Source organism: Saccostrea cucullata, unplaced genomic scaffold (assembly GCF_032062105.1).
Source record: "Saccostrea cucullata isolate Sc308-1 unplaced genomic scaffold, CSIRO_AGI_Scuc_v1 ctg732, whole genome shotgun sequence".
Taxonomy (NCBI): Eukaryota; Metazoa; Mollusca; class Bivalvia; order Ostreida; family Ostreidae; genus Saccostrea; species Saccostrea cuccullata.
In genome coordinates this window covers 76,294-102,837 of record NW_026924338.1, presented here as the reverse complement: position 1 = coordinate 102,837, position 26,544 = coordinate 76,294, and the positions used below count along the sequence as shown (strand labels likewise).

Genomic DNA, 26,544 nt, shown 5'->3' with positions numbered 1-26,544 from the left:
TTATATTTCAAAGGCAAAAGGTCACAAGTGTATAAAATTAATAAAAATAATGGTATAAAACACATTTTAATACTTTTTCATCAATGTCTAAAGATATTTAGCTATTCTGCAGAATACTGAAAAGTTTTAACACATTTTGTTTTTCTACGAATGAAACAGTTTTTTTTTCATTTTCTCTCTTATTTGAAATAAAATGATGCACAGACTTACGACGTTTTGCTTCTATGGTGACAATTTTATATACTAGTCACTATTAGTGATGTTGATTGAATTTGCAATGTATGTTGTGATATAAACATATCAGGCTTGGATTGTAATATTATGGTGAATATTTTTTAACGATATATATACAGAATATATTAGGTACGACCTAATAGTTCATGGTAGGAACTAATTTATGATTCTTTTCTGTTTTTTTTTTTTTTTTTTTTGTTGTTTTAACTTTTTATATATGTGTATAGATGTATATACTGTGCATGACGCACTTGAATGCAGCATTTTCAACACAATTGTACTTACTCGGGCTTTACACAACATAAGGACACTTCTTTTATTACATGTAATCATATCTTTTTTTCTTTTGACACTGACTTATTACCAAATTATAAAATATTTTCAAGTTCTCAGACTAGAAAATATCCTCTTGAAACGTAAAATGACGAGCACGAAAGAAAATTTTAAGAAAAAAATTTTTTTTTAATCAATGCATTTGAATGTGTCAAATCATTTCATTTTGGGCTTATTTAATAAATGGAATAAAATAATATTGTGCGACTTCCTTTGTGAAATATATGATTCCTTTCAAATTACCTTTGACAGTCACCTAGGATAGTCAAAATCACAATAACAATAACAACATAAGTAATAATATAAATAGACTTTCTTGGAAGAAAAAATGGTAAAGTATTCCTTACCTTACTTAATTTCAATCTATCCTCATATCTCCAATTTTCTTTTTCTTCTTTCATGTATAGATCATATGCTTCATTGCCAAAAAAAGTATTTTTGCCAGTGAACAATAAAGACATTCTTTCAGATGCACCAAGAATTTTTATATTCTCAGGACGGTCTTCTTTTGACAAAGCCATTGTTAAAACTGTCTCCCCGATGTAAACACATGTTACATTAACACCAGTATGGCGGACTATAAATTAAAGAAAAATAAAAAAAAAATAAAACTATCATTAGTACATCTGATCACTTTTTTTTCCTTTTTTGAGGCTAGGATGTAGGAATTCTTAGTTATAGAAGTTAAATACATTTATGTTTAAAAGCTACGTTCTTTTTTTCATATAAAAATACTCTGTAAAGGTTTCTTATTTTAAATTAATAATATGTGAAAAAACGTCATGGATGTATGGATAATGGATGGATGGTTCGTTTTAAAAGAAATTCTACATTTCAAAAAGGGGGAAACTAGTAAAAAAAACCAAGACAATATTAATTTAATGCAGAGTCTATGAAGACTTTCAACATCACTCTATAACGTTTTATAACCCCAATATCGTTATCTTGCACACAAAGGACATTGCCATTGATTTTGGAAGAAAAAAAATCCGCCCACTCTTTATGCTCAAAGGTTTTTCCCACACATTAAAGTCGCAGGCATTACAATAATACTTCATATTATGAAAGAAAAGTACGACAAATAAATCTTGAAATGAATTTGATATCTCAAATACCGGTAGCCTAGTAGAAGAGTGTTCACTTCGTGTTACTTCGTGTTCGGGAGGTCCAGGTTCGATTCTCATTCGCAGCGCCGCGTCATACCTAAGACATTAACATAGGTAGTGACTGTTCCTTGGCCAAGCGCTCGGCGATAGAAAAAAAAAGCCACGGGTCTTTCGGATTTGACCTTAAAAACGTAGGTCCCGTGTCACGGTAGGCGTTGGCACGATGAAGAACCCTCACTGCTCATTAACCCTAATTGCCGAGTATAGGTCTAAATTGAAGCCCTTCAGAGGCATACAGTGACGTCTCCATATGAGTAAATAATTCTCGAGAAGTACTTTAAACAATATACAATCAATCAATCAATCGATATCTCGTGTGAGGTGTACATGTCTTTAATTTTTTTAAGATTATGTAGTACGAAGTCTCTGCCTCAGGATTTCACATAAGGAATTAATTAATTAATCACATTCCTCTTGATTTTACCCATAACACTACATGTATAATACGCTGGTAATATTGCTACACATGTACTTTAACTTTTTTCTGGAAGAAATTAAATCTATTAAATGAAGGATTTTTTACCTTCGTTTTTGCCTGCTCCAGTGTTACCATTATTAAGGAGGGTTTCTTCCTCTGTACACAAAAAAATTGCTTTATATGTTTTCAAGAAAAGGTATTAAATTGCATAACTCATGATGTTTTCAAGTTTATAATTAAAATAAAAATATTTATTTTAACAAATACAGTTGTATATGTTTAATCCCATAAATACTTGCAAATACATATTGTGTTTGAATTGAAAGGATGTCCGATTACGCAATGAAAAAAAACAACAGCATTGAAATAGGTACGAATTCATAGTGAACCGGAATTCCACATAATTCACTATATTTTCAAAATTAATATTACCTTTGATATTGGAAACAAAATCTGAAAAAAAAAAAATGATTTATCTATTTAAAATCTTAAAAAAAGGCTTATATAAGAATCAGTTTTCTCTTGAGTTATGCTGGAGAAAAGTTTGAAACAGTATGCAATTTTGTCAGCCTAGAGGAGTGTCCGTCTCTTTCTATTAATCTTTAAACTTTTTGTACTTGCTGAAAGTTTGTTAACATTTTTTTTTTTATTTTCAAAACACGAACAATTAAAAGAAAACCAAACCCATATGTTTTCCTTTCTTCTTTCTTATTTTTGAAAGATCATATGTATAAATTATCCAGGCAATTAAAAAAACATTGATTAATATCAAAACAATTGTAGAGATCATCCATTTCTTCTCTGAAGTTTCACTCGAATTTTCCTGGGTACAACTGAAAAGAGAGAGGGAAAGACTTGTTAGGCACAATGGTCACCTGAGTAAATCTCGTCCTTCTTTTCGTAATCGGATTTGAAAAATATATAAATATATATATATATATAGATACAATAAAAATGACTTCATATTAAAGACGAACTTTAACTCTAAAGGGTTCTTGATTCGCACAACATATACAGATGCCTCATTTTCATAATGACTCTCGATTACCTTCGCAGCTAGGATAAGGCTGTCCGTAAAATATCAAACTGTTCAAACTAGTAACTTCTCTGAACTACCTACATATGACGTCATAATAGAATATGACGTCAAGCCACTGCATACTTCAGCTGACGTGACGGGGAAAGTGTCATAATTTTTACATGGCATGTAGATTTATTTTGGGGACTTGTTGTTTAATTCAAGTGTTAGGATTGTTTTTTTTTAGCTCGAGTGTGCAGTTATGGTGTTGAACATTTGAAATTTAAATATACTTATTCTTTTTGCTTGTCCGATATGCACATACTCAAACAATAGCCAAAAAATATGTGTGAAACGCTCCCCTTACACGTCCGTAGACAGAGTTAGAATTTATGAATCGTGTTTATATTGGACTGGCACAAGTGATAAACAAGGACAAATTGAACATATTCTGTGTGAATCTACAAGAGATGTATGTCCTCTAACTGAATATTGCTGTGGGATTGTGTGTAGTTTATCCGTTTTTGTATGAATCGCGATGAAGAGTGGAAAATACCCCCTCTTCTGTTGGTAAGTTTAATTTCTCGTAAAATATTTTCTAAACGAGTATAAATTAAGGACAGATGATACAAACAAATTTTTTCTTTGAAAAAGATTAAATATCATGTCACAAGTTTAGAAAAGTGGATGGTTCTTAGAATTTTTTTGCCGAAGAACTGGAATATGAAAAAGTCTTGGAAAATATTAGTAATATTTCAATGAAAACACAAATATAGACAAATCACATTCAGTAAAGGTTTACAGGTGAAAATAAATTTCAGAATATGTCATCCTGGCGCTAAAAGTGTAATATAAACCTTAGAAAAATATACCAAGCCAGGTGAATTTTAAAAGGAAGATCGAAATGACCAAAAATTGGCAATATCACATAGGCTTATTTTTACCATTTAGCTTTTCCTAATAAAATTCACCTGGCTAGGTATATTTTTCTTAAGTTTATATTACACTTTTAGCGCCAAGATAACATATTCTGAAATTTATTTTCACCTGTAAACCTTTACTGAATGTGATTTGTCTCTATTTGTGTTTTCATTGAAATATTACTAATATTTTCCAAGTCTTTTTCATATTCCAGTTCTTCGGAGAAAAAATTCTAAGAACCATCCACTTTTCTAAACTTGTGACATGATATCTAATCTTTTTCAAAGAAAAAAAAATTGTTTGTATCATCTGTCCTTAAACCTGCCCCCAGCACGTTCTATTTACTAGTAAACACGATGAATTGATTTATGTAACAAACTTTGCACAATATTTTTGTTTTGTACGGCGCCGCTGAAGGGCCAGGTAAAAAAAATATTTTTATTTGTTCGGACAAATTAGAAATTCGTTCGGACGAATTAGTTATTTGTTCGGACGAATTAGATATTCGTTCGGACAAATTAGAAATTCGTTCGGACGAATTAGATATTCGTTCGGACAAATAAGTTATTTGTTCGGACAAATTAGAAATTCGTACGGACGAATTCGTTATTTGTTCGGACAAATTAAATATTCGTTCGGACAAATTAGAAATTTGTTCGGACAAATTAGAAATTCGTTCGGACAAATAAGTTATTTGTTCGGACAAATCAGATATTTGTTCGGACAAATTAAAAATTCGTTCGAACAAATTAGTTATTTGTTCGGACAAATTAGAGAAAATGTGAACAACTGTCAGGACACCGCGATAAATGTGCGATTTGCACCAAGATCAAGACGGTTCATTTTATTTTGATTCTTTGCAAAATAACTTTAATGAACAACATTATCAATAAATATTTTGAAGATAAGTCGTTTTAATTTTGATCTCTTTCTTATAATTTTATGTACATATTCACTACCCTGCAATTTAGTAATCATGACATGTAAATGATTTTTGAAATACATTTCTGATACATATATCGCCGATATGTGGCTGAAATATTGCCGATTCGGCGTAAAACATTCAATCAATCAATCTGGTACATATGCGGTGTATAAAATGAAAAAAGGTCCTCATTGAGTTTTTAATTAAATATTCCTGTTTGTGAATTAAGAAAACTTCACAAAAATGAACCTGTTCGTATTGATCTCAGGTTGTTCCTATGACTCGCGAGCCCGTGTCCATTGATTTACAGAGCATAATTATAGCCCCCTCCCCTTATTGGAGAGGTACATGTAGTCGAACAAACTATTTAATCTCACTTTCAGCATTTCTTAATTTGTTTATACGCTTTTACAGTTGAATACCAGTTCGAAGGTTTGATAGGCCAATGACTCAATAGAAAGAGGAATTATGAAACCAACCCCTTTTATGGGGAAAATAAATCATGAATGAATGAATGTCAAAATATTTTCAAGTAACACCCCCCCTCCTCTATTTAAAAACGATCAATTGTCTTAATCATTGAGAAGCTTAACTTGCATTAAATTATGATGTGTTTTTAATTTTTACTACACTTTCTAGGAACGTAAATGTATTCATAAATTTTTTTTTATCCTTTTCCCGGAAAGGGGCGTGTGTTTAATTTGGTCAATATTATACCTGCATGTTTTAATTCATGCGCTTTTCTGATACTTAAATATAAAATAAAATTTGTATAGATACTTAATGATAGTTTTTAACGATCTTCGAAAGAATCCATTGGAGATGGACTTATGAGATTCCCTCTTTTTGTTCCTTTATCTCAAAATACTTAAATGTGGGAACAGCGGTATAGAAGCCAAACCACAAATGTTCTAGCTAGTAAGCCCCGCCTTAAAAAATTAAGACCCATCGAATGAGAGGCTTCATATTTTGAGTCCGAAGTTTATTTAATATAATACAATACAGCCACGTAGCAGTGGGGGGGGGGGGAGGCTGAAAAAAAAATACTTACCTGAAAAGTTGACTAGCAAAAAAAAAGGGGGGGGGGACACGGGAAAAGTTGCCTAAAGTTGACAGTCCTATTTCGTGGTGGTGGGGGGGGGGGGGGGCTTACTTGTTCAATGCCAATTTTTTCCCGTACCAATTGCATGCGGTATGAATAAAACCTTAAGGAGTGGATCTCATCTTTTCAAAGAAGCGGTAATTGACCACTGTCACCCCTGTGTTACGAATTTAACACCACCAGCAAAAGTTGGTCTGGTAGAACCAGATGATGTTTATTTATGACAAATCTTATAAGTGTGTCAGGGATGGGAGTGAAAAGATGTTTGATAAGAAGTAACTGACCCTTTGAATTTACTAGTGGGCTCTCAGATAATATACTTTCAGAATGGCAGACTTTAGGCCTATAATATACACCGGTATAGAACCATTATTTCAGAATATTTACAATCAACATACCCGACTTTAATAGCACATGCCTAGTTGCAACGTGTGTATGTCATGGTCCAAAGAGCTATTTATGTATTAAAAAGGGATGGACAAATTGTATATCTCTCTTTACAAGATAATTTGTGCAAACATCTAATTTGTCCGAACAAATATTTAATCTGTCCGAACAAATAACTAATTCGTCCGAACAAATAACTAATTCGTCCGAACGATTTTCTAATTTGTCCGAACAAATATCTAATTTGTCCGAACAAATAACTTATTTGTCCGAACGAATTTCTAATTTGTCCGAACAAATATCTAATTTGTCCGAACGAATATCTAATTCGTCCGAACAAATAATTAATTCGTCCGAACGAATTTCTAATTTGTCCGAACGAATTTCTAATTCGTCCGAACAAATAACTAATTCGTCCGAACGAATTTCTAATTTGTCCGAACGAATTTCTAATTCGTCCGAACAAATAACTAATTCGTCCGAACGAATATCTAATTCGTCCGAACGAATATCTAATTCGTCCGAACAAATAACTAATTCGTCCGAACGAATTTCTAATTTGTCCGAACGAATATCTAATTCGTCCGAACGAATTTCTAATTTGTCCGAACAAATAAAAATATTTTTTTGCCTGGCCCTCCAGCGGCGCCGTAGTTTTGCACTTGTGCCGAAGCGATTTTTATGCAACAATAAGGAATATCGTAAATATCTGTCACGTGATCAACACAGTCATTTGACATCACATAAATGCTTTAAATAAAACCTGATTAAATTATCTTCTCAAGTTGTCTGCTATTTCAAACAAGGAATACATATTAAAATTTAAATCTAGCTCAGAATAAGATGTATATTTTCAAGGCATTTTAAGCATTCGGACAGCCGTATCATTACTACATTGTGATAATTGAGAAGCAAATTCTTCTCCTTCATACTTGAATTATGTGTTATCTGATCCCAGTTTTAGCAAACTCTTATCCACTGTGCATTATTTAAAAAAGCATTGAATTCACGAAAGGAACTGGGTTCGTTATGTTTAACAAGGCGGCCCTGACTCTGATTTGATTTTAGAATTTTTTTTTTACAAAATTGTGTAAGATGTGTCCTTTCAAAATTTTTTTTTTGATTATCTCAAATCTTTTTTTTTTCGTCAAAGGTCTCGGAAAATGGTGCAGTCTCTTTAAAATTGTATCTTTTGACGTAATAATGTTATTGCGGCGTTACTGATTTCATATTACGTTAAAAGAAATTTGTAAGTCATTTCAACCTTAAACTTTTCGCAGCACAGTTAAGGTTAAAGTAAGGAGGTGGGACCCAATTTGTACAGGAAATGTTTACTATGGCGTCACACATAATATAAGGTCTTCAAAATACCACAAAATTAAAATTATTTGCTATTTCAAACAGACCCTTCCCTCTTTATCCATAATGTGTATAATTTAGAGTTAATAGTACCCAACGAAGCTGTTGTACTTGCTTTATATCTTCCAGACAGGTCACTGGTTCTTTCAATGATTTTTAAAGATAAAAAAAAAACAACATACATGTATGTCATTAAAACCCCGTTGAATAGGACTTGACCTTTTATTGGACGATTTATATTCCCTCTTACATGTATAAAAGGCTGTTTTCTGATATCTTTGGTTAAACTTAGACCAGTGGTTTTCGAGAAATAAAAATGTTTTATTTTGTATTTCTTTTGTCCAGCTTGTTGAAGTGGTGAATTAAGTTACAAGTTAACCAATTTAGAAGTACAAAATAAGGAGTTGATCCTTACTTCACGGATTTGATTCCCGGTTTGGGACATATAGAATGGTCCTTCGGATGAGACTGTATAAAATGAAGTCCCGTGTCGCAGTATATATAAACACGTCAGAAATACATTTGACGTCATAGCTCAGATGAGATAAACATAATTATATTAATTCGTTTTACTTCTGCCGAAGTTAAAAATAATACAAAGATTTTTTTTCAAACCAAATGCTAGATGGGCTGAAATTTAACATGTAAGTAATCTTACAAAAAAGATATGGTGCATTGTGGATGTTGAAATCCCCTTTTCTGAATATGGAATTGTTTTTAGAGGACTCTTTTTGCTGCAGGGGTTGTAATATCTACATTTTCTTCATTCATGATATCGTACAAAAGGTTGGAAACCACCTCCTATTCAGAAGAATTATGAAATAATTTAAATACCTGGAAATGTTTGAGTTGATGTCGTCCCTTCCTTTTACTGGCATTGTGTCAGTCCTGTTTTTACTGGCAATTTTTCTAAAACAATTTTGGTCTGTTGTAATAAAAGAAAAAAATGATAATAGAATAAAAAAAAATTAACTCATTATAGAATATATTTATTCACTTTATATATATTTATGACCCTGTAAACGAAGTTTCGGGGGTATATAGTTTTCGTCGTGTCCGTCCGTCCGTCTGTCTGTCTCTCTGTCTGCCCGTCCGTTTGTTTGTCGGCAAAAACTTTAACCTTACACCTAACTTTTGATTACGTGGAGCCATGACTTTTATATTTAATATGTGTTTTCCTTGTGACAAGACAATTCTTTGGGTACCTCAAAATTTGACCTTTTAACATTGACCTTGGAGTTTGACCCACTTTTGCATGAAAATTTTAAACTTTTACTTTGGCCATATCTTTTGAACAGTATATACCAGGTCTTTTATACTTCACATATGTATTATTTGTTAAAAGACCATTCAGTGGTTACCAATATTAACCTTGATTATTTTACCTTTATCTTGTAGATTTCCTTACTTGTGGAAAAACTCTAACCTTGGCCATATTTTTTCAACGGTTAGAGATAGGGCTTTCATACTTCATATATGTTATCTTGTGAAAAGACTTTTTATGGGATAGAACATTGACCTTTATCCTTTGAGTTTGACCTACTTTAAAAAAGCTAAGCTTTACCATAGTTTTTAAAGGGTTAAGGCTAGAGCTTTCTTACTTTACATATTTAATCCTTCCATAAGACCTTTTATTTGATAAAAAGAACTTTAACCCTTTGAACTTGACGTTGGAGTTTGACCTACTTTAAAAAAAAATTAACCTTGGTCATCATTTCTGAACGGTTAGGGCTAAGACTTCCATAATTAGCAGCATTTTTAAGGTTGAAATAAGGAGGCGGGGACTTATTTATACGGAAAAAATTTACTATGACGTCATAATAAAATATTACTATTATGTATTCCTAATAATACCAGAATTTAAAATAATTAGCAACTTTAAACTGCATCAGCATAATAATCAACAAAAAATCTAATCAACGCATTAAAAAAAAGTTGCTTATGAAGCCCCATTCAGCTGGTTATAAACAGATCACTGATTTAGATGATCTTGTCAATGATGACGTCATTTTTGTGAAAATAATGTATTTCATGAGCTGTGAGAGGCAGATTGAGGAAATTTTCTTAACAATGAAAAATACGTTTTTTTATTAAACGGAATGTTATTTACAGATGTTAAATATGCTATTAATACTAATGTATATCCTTTGTTTAGTGCAATAATTTATTAACTATTGAGAGAGTGTATTTAAATAATTTTGTCGTGTTTTTATGTTCAGGTTAGGTATATATTACATCGAGGTGCCTTATTAAATCGTTATTTCGGAAGGACATGCACTAAATTAATCTTAACCACTTTTTGTATATAAATAAAGGTTGTGTTTCATAACTTGAAAAGTGCTGCTGCTTTCTTTAAATCGAGAGGGTGACTTTATAAGTACACAAAATGTCTGGTAAAAATCAAACATATTTCGACATGGGTCCTTTACTTGAAATTTTAAGTATTAAAAGGCAAATTCTAATCAAAGCAGCAGCACTTTCCATATAGTACATAGTAAGTGAAACAATTAATATCTTTCATTTTTAATTTCAAAGGTATGCCCTTGCGATATTGAAATTGTTTAATGACCTACATTCAGTAAACGTACTATGCATTCATCACGTGACTGTGCATCGATTTGGACAAACTTCATACAGTACAGAGTAGGTTATAATATGCTATTTCCATAAGTATTTAAGTTCTGTGATAATAAAACGGCTGAATAAAAATGAATTCAGATTTAAAAACAATACCCGCTTTTGCATTTCTTTTTTCTGTCGATTTCTCATAGTAAGCCTTAACAGTGCTGCGTTGGCCTACTTTCAAATTTCACAATTGTTTTCCAGTGAGAATACATATACCCTACTTTTGGTACCAATTTATTAAATTTGCTTTTAAAAAAAGTTTAGAATTTGCTATGTTGCCATACGGTTAAGTGTTTCACAAACACATTTTTTTTAATTTGAATTTTTAATAAGGAAAAGTCAATCTTTCTTGCTTTTTCGTCGATTGGCATTGTATGAAAAGTGCCAAGTGTTTTTAGAGATATCTGTATCTTCAGTAGGTTAACTGTGTCTTTTTAAACCATGACAATTAAAAATATTTGCAAAGAAACAGATAAGTGACAGATTCATATATATGAAGATCCCTCGATATTATAGCTAAAATAATTACGAGAGTGATAGCATTAGATAAAAAAAAATAGACAAATAAACGTACTGTGAGCACTTAGCTCTGATTAATTCATATTCCTGCTCCTTTATGATTATAATGACGAAGCCCATACAATAAGCAATAAAAGAAAAAAGGGCTATCCTTAGGTAATATCTATCATCTGTATGTCATGCAATTTATTTAATAATTAATAATTGCATGTTTATGTTAAATTAAATCTTCTTTAAGTAGCATAGTGCTGAGATAATGTGTGCGTTTTTTTCCTAGTAGTGTGCTAGTCTGTAATGTTTTAATATGTGAATCATGACATTCTGTGATATTTTTACCTGAATAAAATGAAATGAATAAAAAAGAAAAACAAAGACATTATGTAGTAAAGTATCTGTGAAGGTATCAATCATTTTTATTCAATTGTAATGTGAGGGGTCCTTTTAAAAATGAAAAAGAATGGCAGTCTCCTTAATTTTTCTGCCAATATATATCCAAATTATGTGTCCGACCAGAAACTCAAATAAGGGGTGCACAGTGACACTACATTATAACGATTCTGTAATAGTCTCATTTAATTTCATACAGTTGTATAAGAGGAGGTGTTGATAAGAGATTGGTACCCAGAAGCGTAAAAGACCGACAGACATACAGATGGGCGAACACAATTACATCACTGTGTCTCTCTGCATAAAAATTTATCTAGCTAGTATATTTTTACAGTAGGTACAGAGAGTATGCTTCAGGGTATGTTTCTTTGGACAACAAGTAGTTCAATCCTGATTCAAAAAAAAAAAAAAAAAAAAAAAAAGATATTGACTTGATTGGAGTGTTTGGCGAAAAATAATTCAATTACCTTACATGTATTTTTTTTTTCAAAACCTCTATTTCAGTATGTGATAATAATATTTCGTCTCTCTCTCCCTCACACATACATAGTGTCACCCTTACATTTATAAACATCTGTGGATGTGTATGCAAATGGGCATGTATCTTCACACTTTGCATATTGGCTTTCTTGTATGATAGCTCCCAGCACGTTGTACTCAGCACATACCTGTCCTGTAAAACCCCATGGTCAGACAAATGGAAATTAACTTTAAGAACACTGGTTGAAAATTTATAAGTCTGGACATCAGAACCAGATGGGTTTCTGTTTTAATGATTAACAATAACATTTATTATCTATCCATGTTATATTGCAAGCAAGTTAAATTAATCTGCCGTCTAGAAAATGCTTTATAGCTAAGGATAATTTATTCGAATACATTTGATGTTTACCTCAAGTTTATCCACAAATAAAAATCAATGTCATTATTTTTTCATATCGCCAAGTAGTGTTTTCTTTAAATTTTATCAAGTTTTACTGTTATGCAGACAACTGTTTTCACTAAATCTAAATATTATATTAGCAAATAATCTTAAAAAATTAGATTTAAAAAAAATCGTATACAATATACATTATATTTTAAGTTACCTAATATTCGAGCTCTTGGGGCGCATACTTCTAATGTATCGTTAGCAAAACTATTCAATACACAGTGGTAAACGGATTCCTCATTATCTCCGCACTGTTTTGATACAAGCGAGCATCCCTTTGCAGCAGCTCTTAGATCCCACTCTTCCTTACTTTTAGGACACGATTTGGTACTTGTCACTGTTATTCTTGATTGTGTACACGACGCACTCTCTAAGAATCTCACACACACCTATGAAAGAAATATACACTGATGTTTTTTTTTTCTTGCTTGAAACCTCCTTATATTCAATAATCGATAATATTAAGATATACTATAATGCTATTACAAACGTACCACAGATAAAACAAAGACCATCTCCACTAAACTTTGTTGAATCATTTCTGTAAAAGATTTTACACACCTGTAAAACACAGTTGAAATGTTTTTAATTTGACAACAAAAGTAACGTATCTATTTCGACAAGATAGGAATATGAATAAAATTTGCGATAAAAGGAAATGTATAATAAGTAGTTAGTTTCGTTTTCATACAATGATAAATCTGAGAGGAATGAGGCAAACAGGTGCCTACAGACACGAATTATTTTAAACACAAATTTCTATGGCACTCATTTAAACATCTAGATAAATTAGGTCATGATTGCATTTTTCTTCTTCACCTGTTCAGGTTTTATTTTTTTTTTAAAGTTAAGCAATCATAATACAGGTACATGTACTATGTTTTCCAGTAAAGGAAAACCAGATATTCCGTGATATTGTGTCAGAATGATTTGTTTGACACAATATTACCCTGCATTCTCATTTTGATTCTAGGGTGTTTCCAATATTAATCTATCTGTTTTGATTCTTTTGTCCATACACAAAAAACTGTCATTTTCTTGTGGAATAATGGTTTAAATATGGAGTACCATGTAAGAAGAATAACCAATTTAGCAAAGACCTACCTTGAAGTAATTAACTTTACGTTTTTAGAATCTCCGTTGAAAATTTAGAACAATATACTCAGTTTTCTACCATTATGTACTTGTTCACCTGGGCATTTAAATGGATGGAAAACCCTGAAAACTACGTTGTTTTTTTATCTACTAAAATACCTGTGCATAACAAAAGCATAAAACCTATCGATAGAAGGTTATTGAGATAACGAACAGTATCTCTTATGTTCTTTAATTTTAAATAAAATATATAAGGCCAAACCAATACAATTTTTTGTTCGTCGGACACGCGCGCTCGTATTTTAACAAAACTTAAAAAATAATATTAATTTAAAATCCCCGCATCACGGGAATTCTGTGCTGTTTTCTGTACCATTTCCGCTCTATTTATCGTACTTTTAATCTACTTACTCTGCAAATTAGAAAAACATAATTCTCCGCTGAATTTTTTTTCACGCCCCACCTTAGAATTTTGCCTTCAATAAAGTAATAATATTATTATTTAACCGCTAGCCCGCTCGTACTTTTTTCATCAAATGTCCGACGAACAGGAATTTAAATTAGTGTGGCCTTAAAGGACAATTGTCTATAGCAAATATATTGAAACTGAACAATTTCTTGTCAATTAACGTTGTCAGATGCAGTTAAGGAAAAGATTGCAAGACTCCGTGAAAAATATCCGCTCAATAAATTTTTCTCATTTTTACTTATAAAGGTTATGGTTGCCATGGTAACCACCATTTTTTTTTAAATTTATTAGATGAATTTATTATTATGCAATAAACACAACAAAATTGAAATAAATTAAATAATTTCCTGTAGATATTTAAAAATAAGCTTTATATTTATTGAAAATAAAAATTGTTTCGGAAACTATAGATAGATATAGTAATGCCGATGTTTTTGGGGAAGTATTAATTTGAATTTTACGGTAATATTTTCACCACAATAGCAGTTTTAAATGTCTAGACAAAAAATATCTGATCAATTTTCCCAAAATTATTATGTGCTGTACTACATGTAGTCATTATAAGTGACTTATGATTAAAATATGAAGTAAGGTAATCTGATTCATTTTAAAGCTACAGGCATTTCAGTAACCCCCCCCCCCCTAGAATATTAAAAGATTTCACAGATTTTCATATGATGGTTTGTTGTTGGTCTTTATGTATACATTATCTGTTTGATATGGTGGCATATTTCTGCCCCTTGTGTGCAAGTTATTTTTCTATCAAATATGTCGACATGCAAGATAAATATGTTGACATGCAAGATAGTTATGTCAACATGCAATATAAATATGCTGACATGCAAGAAAATTGCAATCAAATAAAAATTATAAAAAATCTTCAAAAATCTCAAATATCGCCCACTTGTGACATCCAACATGCTAGATGCTACTAATTTATGTTAACAAGCAACTTATTTATGTTAACATGCAAGATAAATATGTTGACATGCAACTTATTTTTGTTGACATGCGAGATAAATATGTTGACATGCAACTTAGTTATGTTGACATGCAACTTATTTATGTCGACATGCAACTTATTTATGTCGACATGCAACTTATTTATGTTGACATGCAACTTAGGTATGTTGACATGCGAGATAAATATGTTGACATGCAACTTATTTATGCTGACATGCAACTTATCTATGTTGACATGCAACTTATTTATGTTGACATGCAACTTATTTATGTTGACATGCAAGATTAATATGTTGACATGCAACTTATTTATATAAACATGCAACATATTTATGTCGACAAGCAACGTATTACTTTTTTCCATTTTATTGAAAGTGAATACATGTATTATTAATAAATTCATTTTCCCCCATATATAATATCTTCATTGAAACCTGGTGAGTTCAATGTAAAAAGGGTTTTAAAACACAACTTGCTTTATCAGAGAAAAATAACATGGTGTTTTAATGAACCAAATGATTCACTTGAAAAATATTATTATACACACAAGTTGAGAGGGTTTTTTTTTTGTTTTTTATTTCAGTAAGTCTTTGATTTATGAAAGTTAAGCAACATTTAATTTTCTTTTAAGAAATCTTAACAACCCTCCTTTGGATTTTTTTTTTAGTTTTTCAATTTTGCTTCCAAACCATCAAAATGTTGTCAACCGCATTGAAGCAGTAATATCCAAAAATGAAATCATGCACAAATCGATGTAAGTGCCTGAAGACCCAGGAATGGCGACAAAGTTTTCAGTGAATATGATCGATTTGTCATTTCATTTGGGATATATACTTTTTTAAATATGATCGATTTTCAAAATGATAAGATTTTGAATTAAATGATTAAATTTAAATGCAAAAGAAATTATGTGATACATAACTATGAACATTTGTGCATGCGTGCAGATTCGTTACTAGTACTACCCAAGACATGTGCAATGAGGCACGGTTCTGGGTTTTTTTTTCTGTCGGTAAAATTGAAGTTGATTTTAAGGATCGAAAATTTATTCAAGCAGATATTGCAGTTTAAGTTATTTTCTATAATATGAGGTGGACAACAAAGCACAAATTGTATTTCGTTTAATAAATTGTCCTTGCGATTCAGAAACGTGACCGTAGACTACAAAATTTTTAAGGGCCCCTCTCTGCGGCGACCTATAGAAATAAGTGTGTCCGTCCGAAATCTCTTTTAAAGGATGTGCAATGACCTTGAACTATGTTTCAAGGTCTAAGGTTAAGGTCATAGCAGAATTGTATATTAAAATCTTTGTCTGCAGCACATCTTTTCTCCCCTTGGTCTAGTCTGGTTCATACTTCCACAGAGTGTATGTTGTCATACGGTGTGCAGTGACCTTGAAATTTTTTCATTTGCTTAATCTTGTTCAGAACAAAAAATAAATGGCTTTAGGTAAGGGGTGATGAGACTGAAATAAAAGTTTTATGCCAAGTGGACAATTTATAAATTATAGGTCAAGGTCAAAGCAAAATTTTCTGAAATGCTTTTCATCCTATTGTCCATTACTTGAGTGGGGCCCTATGTGATGGTAGACATCTGAATGATTCATGAATTCAGTGAAGTTCTACATGCAACAGTTTAAGAATAAAAGGTATGAAGTGCAGTTAACTAATTTAATATTTTAAACAATAAAAATTGGAATATAAGGTGTGTGAAAAATCGTAAGAATGAGTTTTTTAATGTCAAGTAGGTATGCTCTGAATGAGGGAGAAGACATCTAGAGCTTTTATTTACAGGTGCATTACCTATGACAACTTCATTAAGGAGGCTGGGGAGTCAACAAATTAACCATCAGATATAACTTATTTTTTTAGATACGATATCTTTAGCTTTCAACTATCATTTGGCAATCAAAAATTTCATACATTTTAGTTTAAAAATTTAAACATTTTTGTATATATTGAGCTCTTCTTCTAAAGAAGATCAATATAGTCCGGAAATGGCCACAACCACCCAGCCCTCTTAAAAAGGAACAATTCATTTTTACCATGAATTAAAACTTTGGCCTAGTTATAAAAAAACAAAAAACATGCTGACAAACTGCATTCTTTATTCCATAGGAAAATAAACTTTTGTACTCTCAGTTCAACACTCAACAGTAATCAAAACAATTTTCTGAATTTATTATGATTTTTGACCTTTTGACAGTTAAAGCAGATAAAAAAAAAACAATTACATATATTATGTACTATTTATATATATACTCTACTAGTAATATACATTTGCAATTAAATACACAAAGCTTTGCCGGAACATAGAGAAAAATGTACCTCCTTAAAACGATAAGAGTCAAATAAATGTATGTAGATACATGTAATTTATAAGCAATCTACATAGTCTGTTATTTGGATAAAGAGTTCTGTTGCTTCTTCTACTGTGTTTGGTGGGTAATTCAACCCGTTTTCCATTCTTATTTGAGTACCGATAACTTCAAATTCCATTGAAACACCATTTGCAGGAGGGTAGGCACAATATTCTTGTTCTATGCCATTCAGATTATCAGGTACAGGCATTTTGAAATCTCTTGTTTGGAAAATTTCGGGCTGAAAATACATTACATCTGGTTTTCCAGACGGACAATCTGCATTGCGGTTTCTTCTAATTGTGTGTTCATTTCAATGCTCTATAACTCTGTTCAGTTCTCTGGTGATAATTGGTAAGAAACAATACCTAGCACACTCCAGGTGGACTATGTCGGAGGTGTCAAAAACACCTAAATTATCCATATCCTTAAAGTAATTTATCCAAAAAATGCCACACATTTCTCGTAAACACCGCCAAAATCGCTCTATTCTTGTATTTATATATGATGATCCATACCTAAAACTTGATAGTCCTTGTAAGGGATCCTGGTGATTCCATCGCAAAGCATATTGCAAATCTCGAACTATGGAGTTCTCAGTACCCCTGTCTGCGTATACGACTACAGGAACCCCGTTTATTTCTTTGATATAATCTATAAAAATCTGGATATATACTCAGGGTTTTTGTTAGAATTGCAAGCTCTGAGCCAGAGAATACGTCTTGAAAAGCCATCTTCACAGCAATGAATGGAAATTCCGAATGGTTTTAACTTGTCCCAGCCATCTAGATGAACACAAAAATTCGGCCCTTCGTTAATGTACCTTCTACGCTGAAGACGACGTTGTCTACGCCTTATTACACCTTCTGCGTCCAAAACAGTTAATGCAAGGCGCACCAATTCACAAGACACATTGAGGTTATGGTCGATTAGCAGACGCATCCTCATTCCTCTATAGCCTATGTCACCGCCCGAGCCTGAAAGTTCATGTAGAATAGCCGTTACAATGTCCTCCAAACGTGGCTGGTTGTTTCGTCTCTTCAGATCCATTTCCCTTAAAACTTGATGAATTCGTCTCACATTAAGAGTAATGTTATGTCTGGTTGCAAGAAATCCAATGATTTCCTGAATGGTATAACCAGAGTGGTAATAAACAGCAATCATTTCCTTCCTGCTGAGAGGTAGTCCGTCCACAACCAAACGTTGAGCCAGAGCAGGTGTATAGATATTTTCAACCATTGTATTTTTGTCGCTGAAAAAAATGGGGAAAATATTTTATACACAATGAATTTTTGTTTTGCTTTCTACGTTTGTAAATTTACATCAAACTAAATCAATCTATAAATACACCACGATTTGGCTTGTAAGAGTTTATCATATAAAAAAAAATGCAGTTCATTTAAACTTATGTTAGATAGCACTGAGGGGTTTAGAGGGAGCAGGGGGCCCGGGCTCCCCCTTTTGTGTCCGAAATACACATAAGATTTAATAAATCAATTTTTTTGGTGTGGTCGTGGACCCATACCCCGACCAAAACTGGTTGGGGCCCCCTTTTTACAAGATTCCTGGATTCACCACTGAAGATAGTGAAAAACTAAAAGTATTATGTTTGATCAAATAATAGCAACATAAAGTACACATATTATTTAAGAAATGGGCTCTCTGACCAAAAGAGATATTGATATCAAGAATTACTATCAGTAAGGATTATACAAATTACCAGATTATTCAACCAAAAGATCTTCATTACATCCAATATCAGTTTTATATCAGATTTAAAACAAAGTTTTACCTTGTCAGTTGTGAAGAGACCAGATGAACGTTCAGAGGTTAGCTTCTCATTCACTGCAACCACAGATTTTGATTAAACTGCACCCTCTTTCAAACAAACAGCATGCCATCATAAATAAGTTGCATGTCGACATAAATATGTTGCATGTTTACATGAATATGTTGCATGTCAACATAAATAAGTTGCATGTCAACATAGATAAGTTGCATGTCAGCATTAATAAGTTGCATGTCAACATATTTATCTCGCATGTCAACATACCTAAGTTGCATGTCAACATAAATAAGTTACATGTCAACATAAATAAATTGCATGTCGACATAAATAAGTTGCATGTCAACATATTTATCTCGCATGTCAACATAACTAAGTTGCATGTCAATTTAACCACGTTGCATGTCGACATAAATAAGTTGCATGTCAAAATATTTATCTCGCATGTCAACAAAAATAAGTTGCATGTCAACATATTTATCTCGCATGTCAACATAACCAAGTTGCATGTCGACATAAATAAGTTGCATGTCAACATATTTATCTTGCATGTTTACATAAATAAGTTGCATGTTAACATAAATAAGTAGCATCTAGCATGTTGGATGTCACAAGTAGCCGATATTTGAGAATTTTGAAGATTTTTTATAATTTTTATTTGATTGCAATTTTCTTGCATGTCATCATATTTATATTGCATGTTGACATAACTATCTTGCATGTCAACATATTTATCTTGCATGTCGACATATTTGATAGAAAAATAACTTGCACACAAGGGGCAGAAATATGCCACCATAGTTTAAGGACAATAAAGGCAATATGTTTAGATACATAAATACTCTTTCTCTGAACTTCTTGCAGCTGATGCTCATTTCATATGTGAAGCATGATTTAAATATCACCAACAGTGGTCACGAAAATAACTTTCATTTTTTTTTTCAAACTCCGTTTCTTATCTCCAAAATATTTATTTTGTTACAATAATATCAGTAAAAATACTTTCTATAAATCAGTGCACAGTCCTCAAAGGCTTAATCCCTCATAATTTGAACACTCAGAGATGTATCTCCCTAGTCACCTAAATCGGAGGGGGGGGGGGGGGGGGGAGTCAGACATTTGAACTCGTTGAATAGAAAGAAGTTATTTCACAGAACTTGTATCTGTATTATATATTTTTTTTAGATTAATACCTTCATCCATGAATAATAAGATTTGGCATATTAGAGTAATTAATTTTAAATATTTACATTTACAATTGTTTTTCCTTCCGATTCTTGGCAAGTGCAGAAAAAAAAACACTTCATTTTCTCCTGTACACGGATGAGCGCTTTCTCCATTGTGATGTCATAATGATACACTTGACGTCAAGACAATAGATTCAAAAATAATCCTTGATTGAAATAGCTTTTGCGTCGCTTCATAACATAAGCTGGAGTTAAACATATATGTTCATGTACTTGTGATTTTTCAAAAATTAAGTTCAAATATATTCAAATTAGCATGATGAGATCAAATGTTTTTTTGTTTTTTTTTTATCTGCATATCACCCCTCTGTGGAAATGTGTTGTGTTTCAATACGACGCATAAAACATTTTACAACAATCTTTACGCTACATATGCGACGATGATTTATTATGATTACATGGCTGTGTAACTGCTGAAAATGCTTAAGATCTTACAGGACAAAACAAAAACCTTTGAAAAAATGTGTCTACTAGGCATAAGTGGTCTTCACCTTAATACGTATATCAAAATCGCTTCCGTCCATCAATACCAAGTATTTATACATCTATCTAGTAAATCACGCTGTCTGAATCTCTTAATGGAAATTATCTATGCATTTACATAGAAGTAGATCCTATTATAAAAACAATCTTAAATAAAATTCTAATTTTAAAATGAGGGCATAAACCTCAAGATATAAATTAAATTTATTTTTAACATTCTTTGTGCTGCGGGCCTATTTTGGGCCTACCGTTTCCTCATTTACGTCACTAGTAAAACTTATTATGACGTTACGCCATTTTGACCTCTTGCTACAGGAAAATTTTATTTTGCCTTTTGCCTTTCTTCTACGAAAACTTTATGTTGGAAGGAATGTTAACTAGATATATTTGTGTTGGTCATAAGAAAATGAAAATAGTACATTCTTATCTAAATAATACAACTTTGTCAGTATTTTCAATCTTCGTTTAAACGATTCAAGCAATCAAAATTCATTGGGAGAAAAAAAAATATTCAGCGTATCTTAAAAAAAATGGGAATAATTTACCATTACTAATAAAAACGTAATGTTTTGATCGTGAAAATAGTAGTTATGCTATATCATTTGTAATTTCTCAAAAAAAAAAAAAGAATGACGTCGTATGTAGGTTACATTTCAAAAAAAAAAAAGACAAAAAAAAGCCTTAACTACGAAAGACGAATAGGGCCACATAAAAAAATATTTTTATCTCGTAATTACGAGATAATTATCTCGTTATTACGAGAAAAGATCTCGTAATTACGAGAAAGGATCTCTTAGTTACGAGTTAATTATCTCGTTATTACGAGAAAAGATCTCGTTATTACGAGATAATTATCTCGTTATTACGAGAAAAGATCTCGTAATTACGAGAAAAGATCTCGTTATTACGAGATAATTATCTTGTTATTACGAGAAAAGATCTCGTAATAACGAGAAAAGATCTCGTTAAAACGAGTTAATTATCTCGTTATTACGAGAAAAGATCTCGTAATAACGAGAAAAGATCTCGTTATAGCGAGTTATTTATCTCGTAATTACGAGAAAAGATCTCGTTATTACGAGTTAATCATCTCGTTATTACGAGAAAAGATCTCGTTATAACATATATTTTCATATGATTTTCCATTTTCTCTGAAAATATACTTTTGTAAAGTAATTGAAAGCATGTATCCGCTTTTGAACACTAAAATGTTAATACTATAACAACTCATGAAGCAAAAATGTGGTGTCGCATACCTTCTCAATCTTAATACATTGGTAACTTTTTCGTTTACAAAGTTCTTTTGAAAAAACACAGTCCAAAGTCGTGCAAATATTACGAATGTTCTACACACTTTTAATTTGACGTCTAACAAACAAAGATCTGATTGATGTTTTTAATATTTACTCGAAATAAATCATTTACTGATATAAAGCATGCACTGTAAACAATGTAATAAGCAAAACAAGTAGCTTATCAACAATAATAAACGAAACAAAATAAGGTCAGGTGTTAACAATAGAAATGTGCGTGCATTATTGTAACATCCTCCTCCCTAAGGATACGATAAAGAAAAAAAAACAAGAATGAAAATAACAAATCATAGGCCATGCATAATGATTATTATATCTCCGACTACATTTACTCAAAAAACGACACCACATAGATTGTTGCAGCAGGGAAAAAAAACAAGCAAGCTAACAAACAAAAAGGTGATAAGGTCATGGTGATATCGCACTATGTATTTAAATCATCCGTTCGATTTAGATAAAATCCATCTCCCAATAGTCTGATTCCAAGAAAGCGTTAAATTCCGATAAAGATCTCGTTATTACGAGAAAATTAACCAGATCTTTTCTCGTAATTACGAGATAATTAACTCGTAATAACGAGATCTTTTCTCGTAATAACGAGATTATTAACTCGTAATAACGAGATCTTTTCTCGTAATTACGAGATCTTTTCTCGTAATTACGAGATAACTAACTCGTAATAACGAGGTCTTTTCTCGTAATTACGAGATCTTTTCTCGTAATAACGAGATCATTAACTCGTAATAACGAGATCTTTTCTCGTAATTACGAGATAATTAACCCGTAAAAACGAGATCTTTTCTCGTTTTTTCCTAGATCTTTTCTGGTAATAACGAGATAATTAACTTGTAATAACGAGATAATTAACTTGTAATAACGAGATCTTTTCTCGTAAATACGAGATAAAAATATTTTTAGGTGGCCCTATTCGTCTTTCGTACTGAACAGTGCCGAAAGTAAATGAAGAACTTTTTGCTTACTATTTATCTTCAATGTGTATCCATTAAATCAGATCATGTCTACTTTTAGTTGAACTTTTGCTGCTATTCTCGCGAGAACGTAGTTTTAACAAGTGATGCATTGTGGTCCAAATTACTGCATCAAAAAAATTCTATCGAATGAATATGCAGCAGTCCGAATTTCCTCTTCGCAAAGGCGTTGCTTTAAGAGCTGAAAGTTGCGCTAGCTATAAAGTTTAATATTGTTACAAAATTCATTGAACGGTTTTTTAACGGACTAAAACAATGTTTGAAAGTTTCATCCTCAGGAGCACAACAAAGTAAAAGGGTTTATTTTATACGTGTCACATAATTTAAAAAAAAGTCCACGAGACAAGGAACTTTACAGAGAAACCTTCAATTTTGGAATACATGTAGTCATGCAGTACACGATATCGCCAATTGCCGTAAAAGATCGCTTATGTATGTCCTGTCCATTGAACAATTATGGCTCTTTTTTCTGCAAGAAACGACTACGACATAAAACCTCTGCATGCATGTTTATACGTATGTTCCCATCGAATTCTTTCCATTCTGTTTAAATTGTTTAAAAGACCAACAGAGATTTAATTTCTTTTCGGTGCGAATTATCAATTTTAATTGCCAGCAGGGGGGGGGGGGTAGCCGGGGGTCAGATTTTTTTCGCTGGCTTCTCCTGTTAGATCATATCTCACTATTAAATTAATGAAAGAATTATGGTAGGTATTTACAATCAAAGGGCAGGAAAGATATTATGTCTGTCGAAATTTGGACAAGTACCCCTACCCACTACCCCCGGGCAAATACCTCTGAAATCTTGATTTTCGCGAGATCTCAGCTTTACTAAAACTTGTAGTAGTATATTATTTATTTTCTAACAGCTATGCGAGCGATTTTTTTAGTGATGTATTTTTTAAAATCAATATTTAAAAAAAAATCATTACTATACTATGGGATAAAATTATTACATAAGCAAATGACCATGATTTAATTAATTAATTCTGTAGATAAATGCTGAAATAAGTTTTTTTTTTAAATGCACCTAAACGTTTATACCTCTTTATTTGATTGAATCAAATAATCTACAGATTAACAGATTTACAGATAATCTACAGACTACCGAGTTTCTGGTCAAGGGTGAAAAGACGACGAAAATATACGAAGTAACTTACATATTAGTCTTAATGTATTCCAGGTTATATTTTTAGGAACACGATTAGAAAAAGTGACAGTATTAAAAGTTCAACGTAAACGTGTGAACAAATTAAAAAAAAACATAATTTATAACAATATAAGTGGTTTAGGGAAAAGAAGAGTGAGTCTGCAAAAGAAGGTGCACTTTTTCTGAGTTTAGTTTGTTTACAGAAAATTTTATATTTTGATACCGGTTGCCCCCACCCCCTACACACCCATAAACACTTCTGCAATGTTCTAGGTTTTTTTTATCGGAAAAGTAAACCAAGTTACTCCACCCCAATCACACATATACGCACGAAATTAGATTTTTGAGAACTATTTAGGGTGTTTTTTTAAAGAGGGTTGGGTCCGATCGACCTGTAAACCATTTCTACAGGGCGCGTTAGTTGCAGAACTGTAGCTCTCAGAAACAAGATGTGTTTGTGAAACATTGATGTCCCCGTATGGCAACATAGCAAGGATTAATCTTTTCTTAAATGCAAATTAAATAATTGGTACCAAAAGTAGGGTATCCTCACTTGAAAACTATTGTGAAATTTGAAAGTAAGCCAATGTTTAGGTTTTTTTTTAATAAGTACAAAAATCTCCAAAGTAAAGGTCAAAATGTCAATGTAATTAGTATCAAATGAAAGGTATTGTCACATAGAATACTTATGTAGAGCATGAAAGCCCTAGCTCTAACCATTCCGAAGTTAAGGCCAACGATCATTTTTTTTTAAAGTAGGTCAAACTTCAAGGTCAAGGTCAAAGGGTCAAAGTTCTTGTTATCAAATGGAAGGTCTTGTCTTAAGAATCAAATATGTGAAGATTGAAAGCACTAGCCCTAACTCTATTAAAGTTACGGTCAAGGTTTGCTTTTTTAAAGTAGGTCAATCTCAGAGGTCAAGGTCATAGGGTCAAGTTCTTGATGTCCAATGAAGGGACTTTTCACAAGAATTACATATATGAAGTATGAAATCAATATCACTTACCGTTCAAAAGTTTTGGCCAAGGTTAAAGTTTTTTTGCACAAGTACCGAAATCTACAAGGTAAAGGTCAAAGGGTCTAGGTTGTTGGTATCCAATAAAAGGACTTTTAACAAACATTACATATGTGAAGTATAAATGTCCTGGTATCTACTGTTCAAAAGATATGGCCAAAGTAAAAGTTTAAAATTTTCATGGAAAAGTGGGTCAAACTCCAAGGTCAAGGTCAAAAGGTAAAATTTGGTGGTACCCAAAGAAAGGTCTTATCACAAGAAATATACATATGAAATATGAAAGTCATAGCTCCACTAAATCAAAAGTTATGGGCAAGGTTAAAGTTTTTGCGGACAAACAGAGAGACAGAGAAACAGAGAGACAGACAGACAGACAGACACAACAAAAACTATATACTCCCTAAACTTCGTTTACGGGGGCATAAAAAATGTGTTGAGAGACTGGTATATCAATATATGTATTTTCGGAGAGCTACATGCAGTTCTGCATATACGGGATGGGTACATTTGACAATTGTATTAATTATGTAAGGTCTTTATGTAAGGTCTACGATAAAAAAAAATAAATAGAAATGAACGAATGAAGAAGTACGATAGAATTTACAGCGGTAAATCAGGAAAACTTATGAATAGTTAATTACATGTATTAATAACAGTGTTTCAATTACACTGCATTTGTATATATTATATTTTACTCGTCTTCTGTTCATTATTTTGCAATCTATATATATTTGACCCACACCATTTTAATTTGGGGCATTCTGCAATTTATAATACCTGCGATGTTTAAAGTAGCTGTGACAGTGCCTCTGGTGAGATTTAGCAAGACAACGGGTTAAGGTTGATTATTCACGAAAATGTGGCTAGGAAGTGACTAGCACGTGGAGACATATTTTAAAAAAATGTTTTGCTGCGCTTCAGTTTTCATTACCCCATATATTATCTTTAGAAATATACTTCAATCTCCCCTATATTCATTTAAACTTTGATAATTTCTGTATGGCATTATTTTCTGCAGTCAGAAAATCTATACTAATGTTACCAGGGTTATGCATTATTTAAGACTGTGTGTAAGACTTTGTGTGAATGAGGTAGTTGTTATTTTTAGACACAGGACAGACGGTCACATGACTTTATCCTATTCACCAAATTCCCGCTTGCACGAACTAACATCGAGCACTGAGCATAGCCGTTGAATTGGTTACAGAAGTGTAGATGCGTACTCTATAACTCCATTTATTCTATATAGTAATATTTGTGAATTTCTGTGTGTGTCACGATAAGAAATCTATTCTAAAGTAGAGTCTATTATGTTTTAATTATCTGTCTAAATGTCTGTCTATGTGTCGT

The 26,544-nt window shown here is 32.1% G+C and overlaps 1 protein-coding gene and 1 pseudogene across 1 annotated transcript in view; both read right to left on the bottom strand.

The window, feature by feature from the left end:
* The window catches only part of LOC134266238 (uncharacterized), a 35,049-nt gene extending 21,546 nt beyond the window's left edge, over positions 1–13,503 (bottom strand). Inside the window, exons 1-8 of the mRNA XM_062748461.1 lie at positions 13,430–13,503; positions 12,820–12,866; positions 12,483–12,714; positions 11,957–12,067; positions 8,698–8,788; positions 2,836–2,984; positions 2,257–2,307; positions 915–1,144 (exon numbers count right to left, since the gene is read on the bottom strand). Coding sequence (XP_062604445.1) covers positions 915–1,144; positions 2,257–2,307; positions 2,836–2,984; positions 8,698–8,788; positions 11,957–12,067; positions 12,483–12,714; positions 12,820–12,864 — 909 coding nt within the window. The 5' untranslated portion in view covers positions 12,865–12,866; positions 13,430–13,503. The remainder of the gene's footprint in view (positions 1–914; positions 1,145–2,256; positions 2,308–2,835; positions 2,985–8,697; positions 8,789–11,956; positions 12,068–12,482; positions 12,715–12,819; positions 12,867–13,429) is intronic.
* Positions 13,504–17,227: 3,724 nt separating this feature from the next.
* Positions 17,228–19,208, bottom strand: LOC134266237 (uncharacterized; annotated as a pseudogene).
* Positions 19,209–26,544: the final 7,336 nt, after the last annotated feature.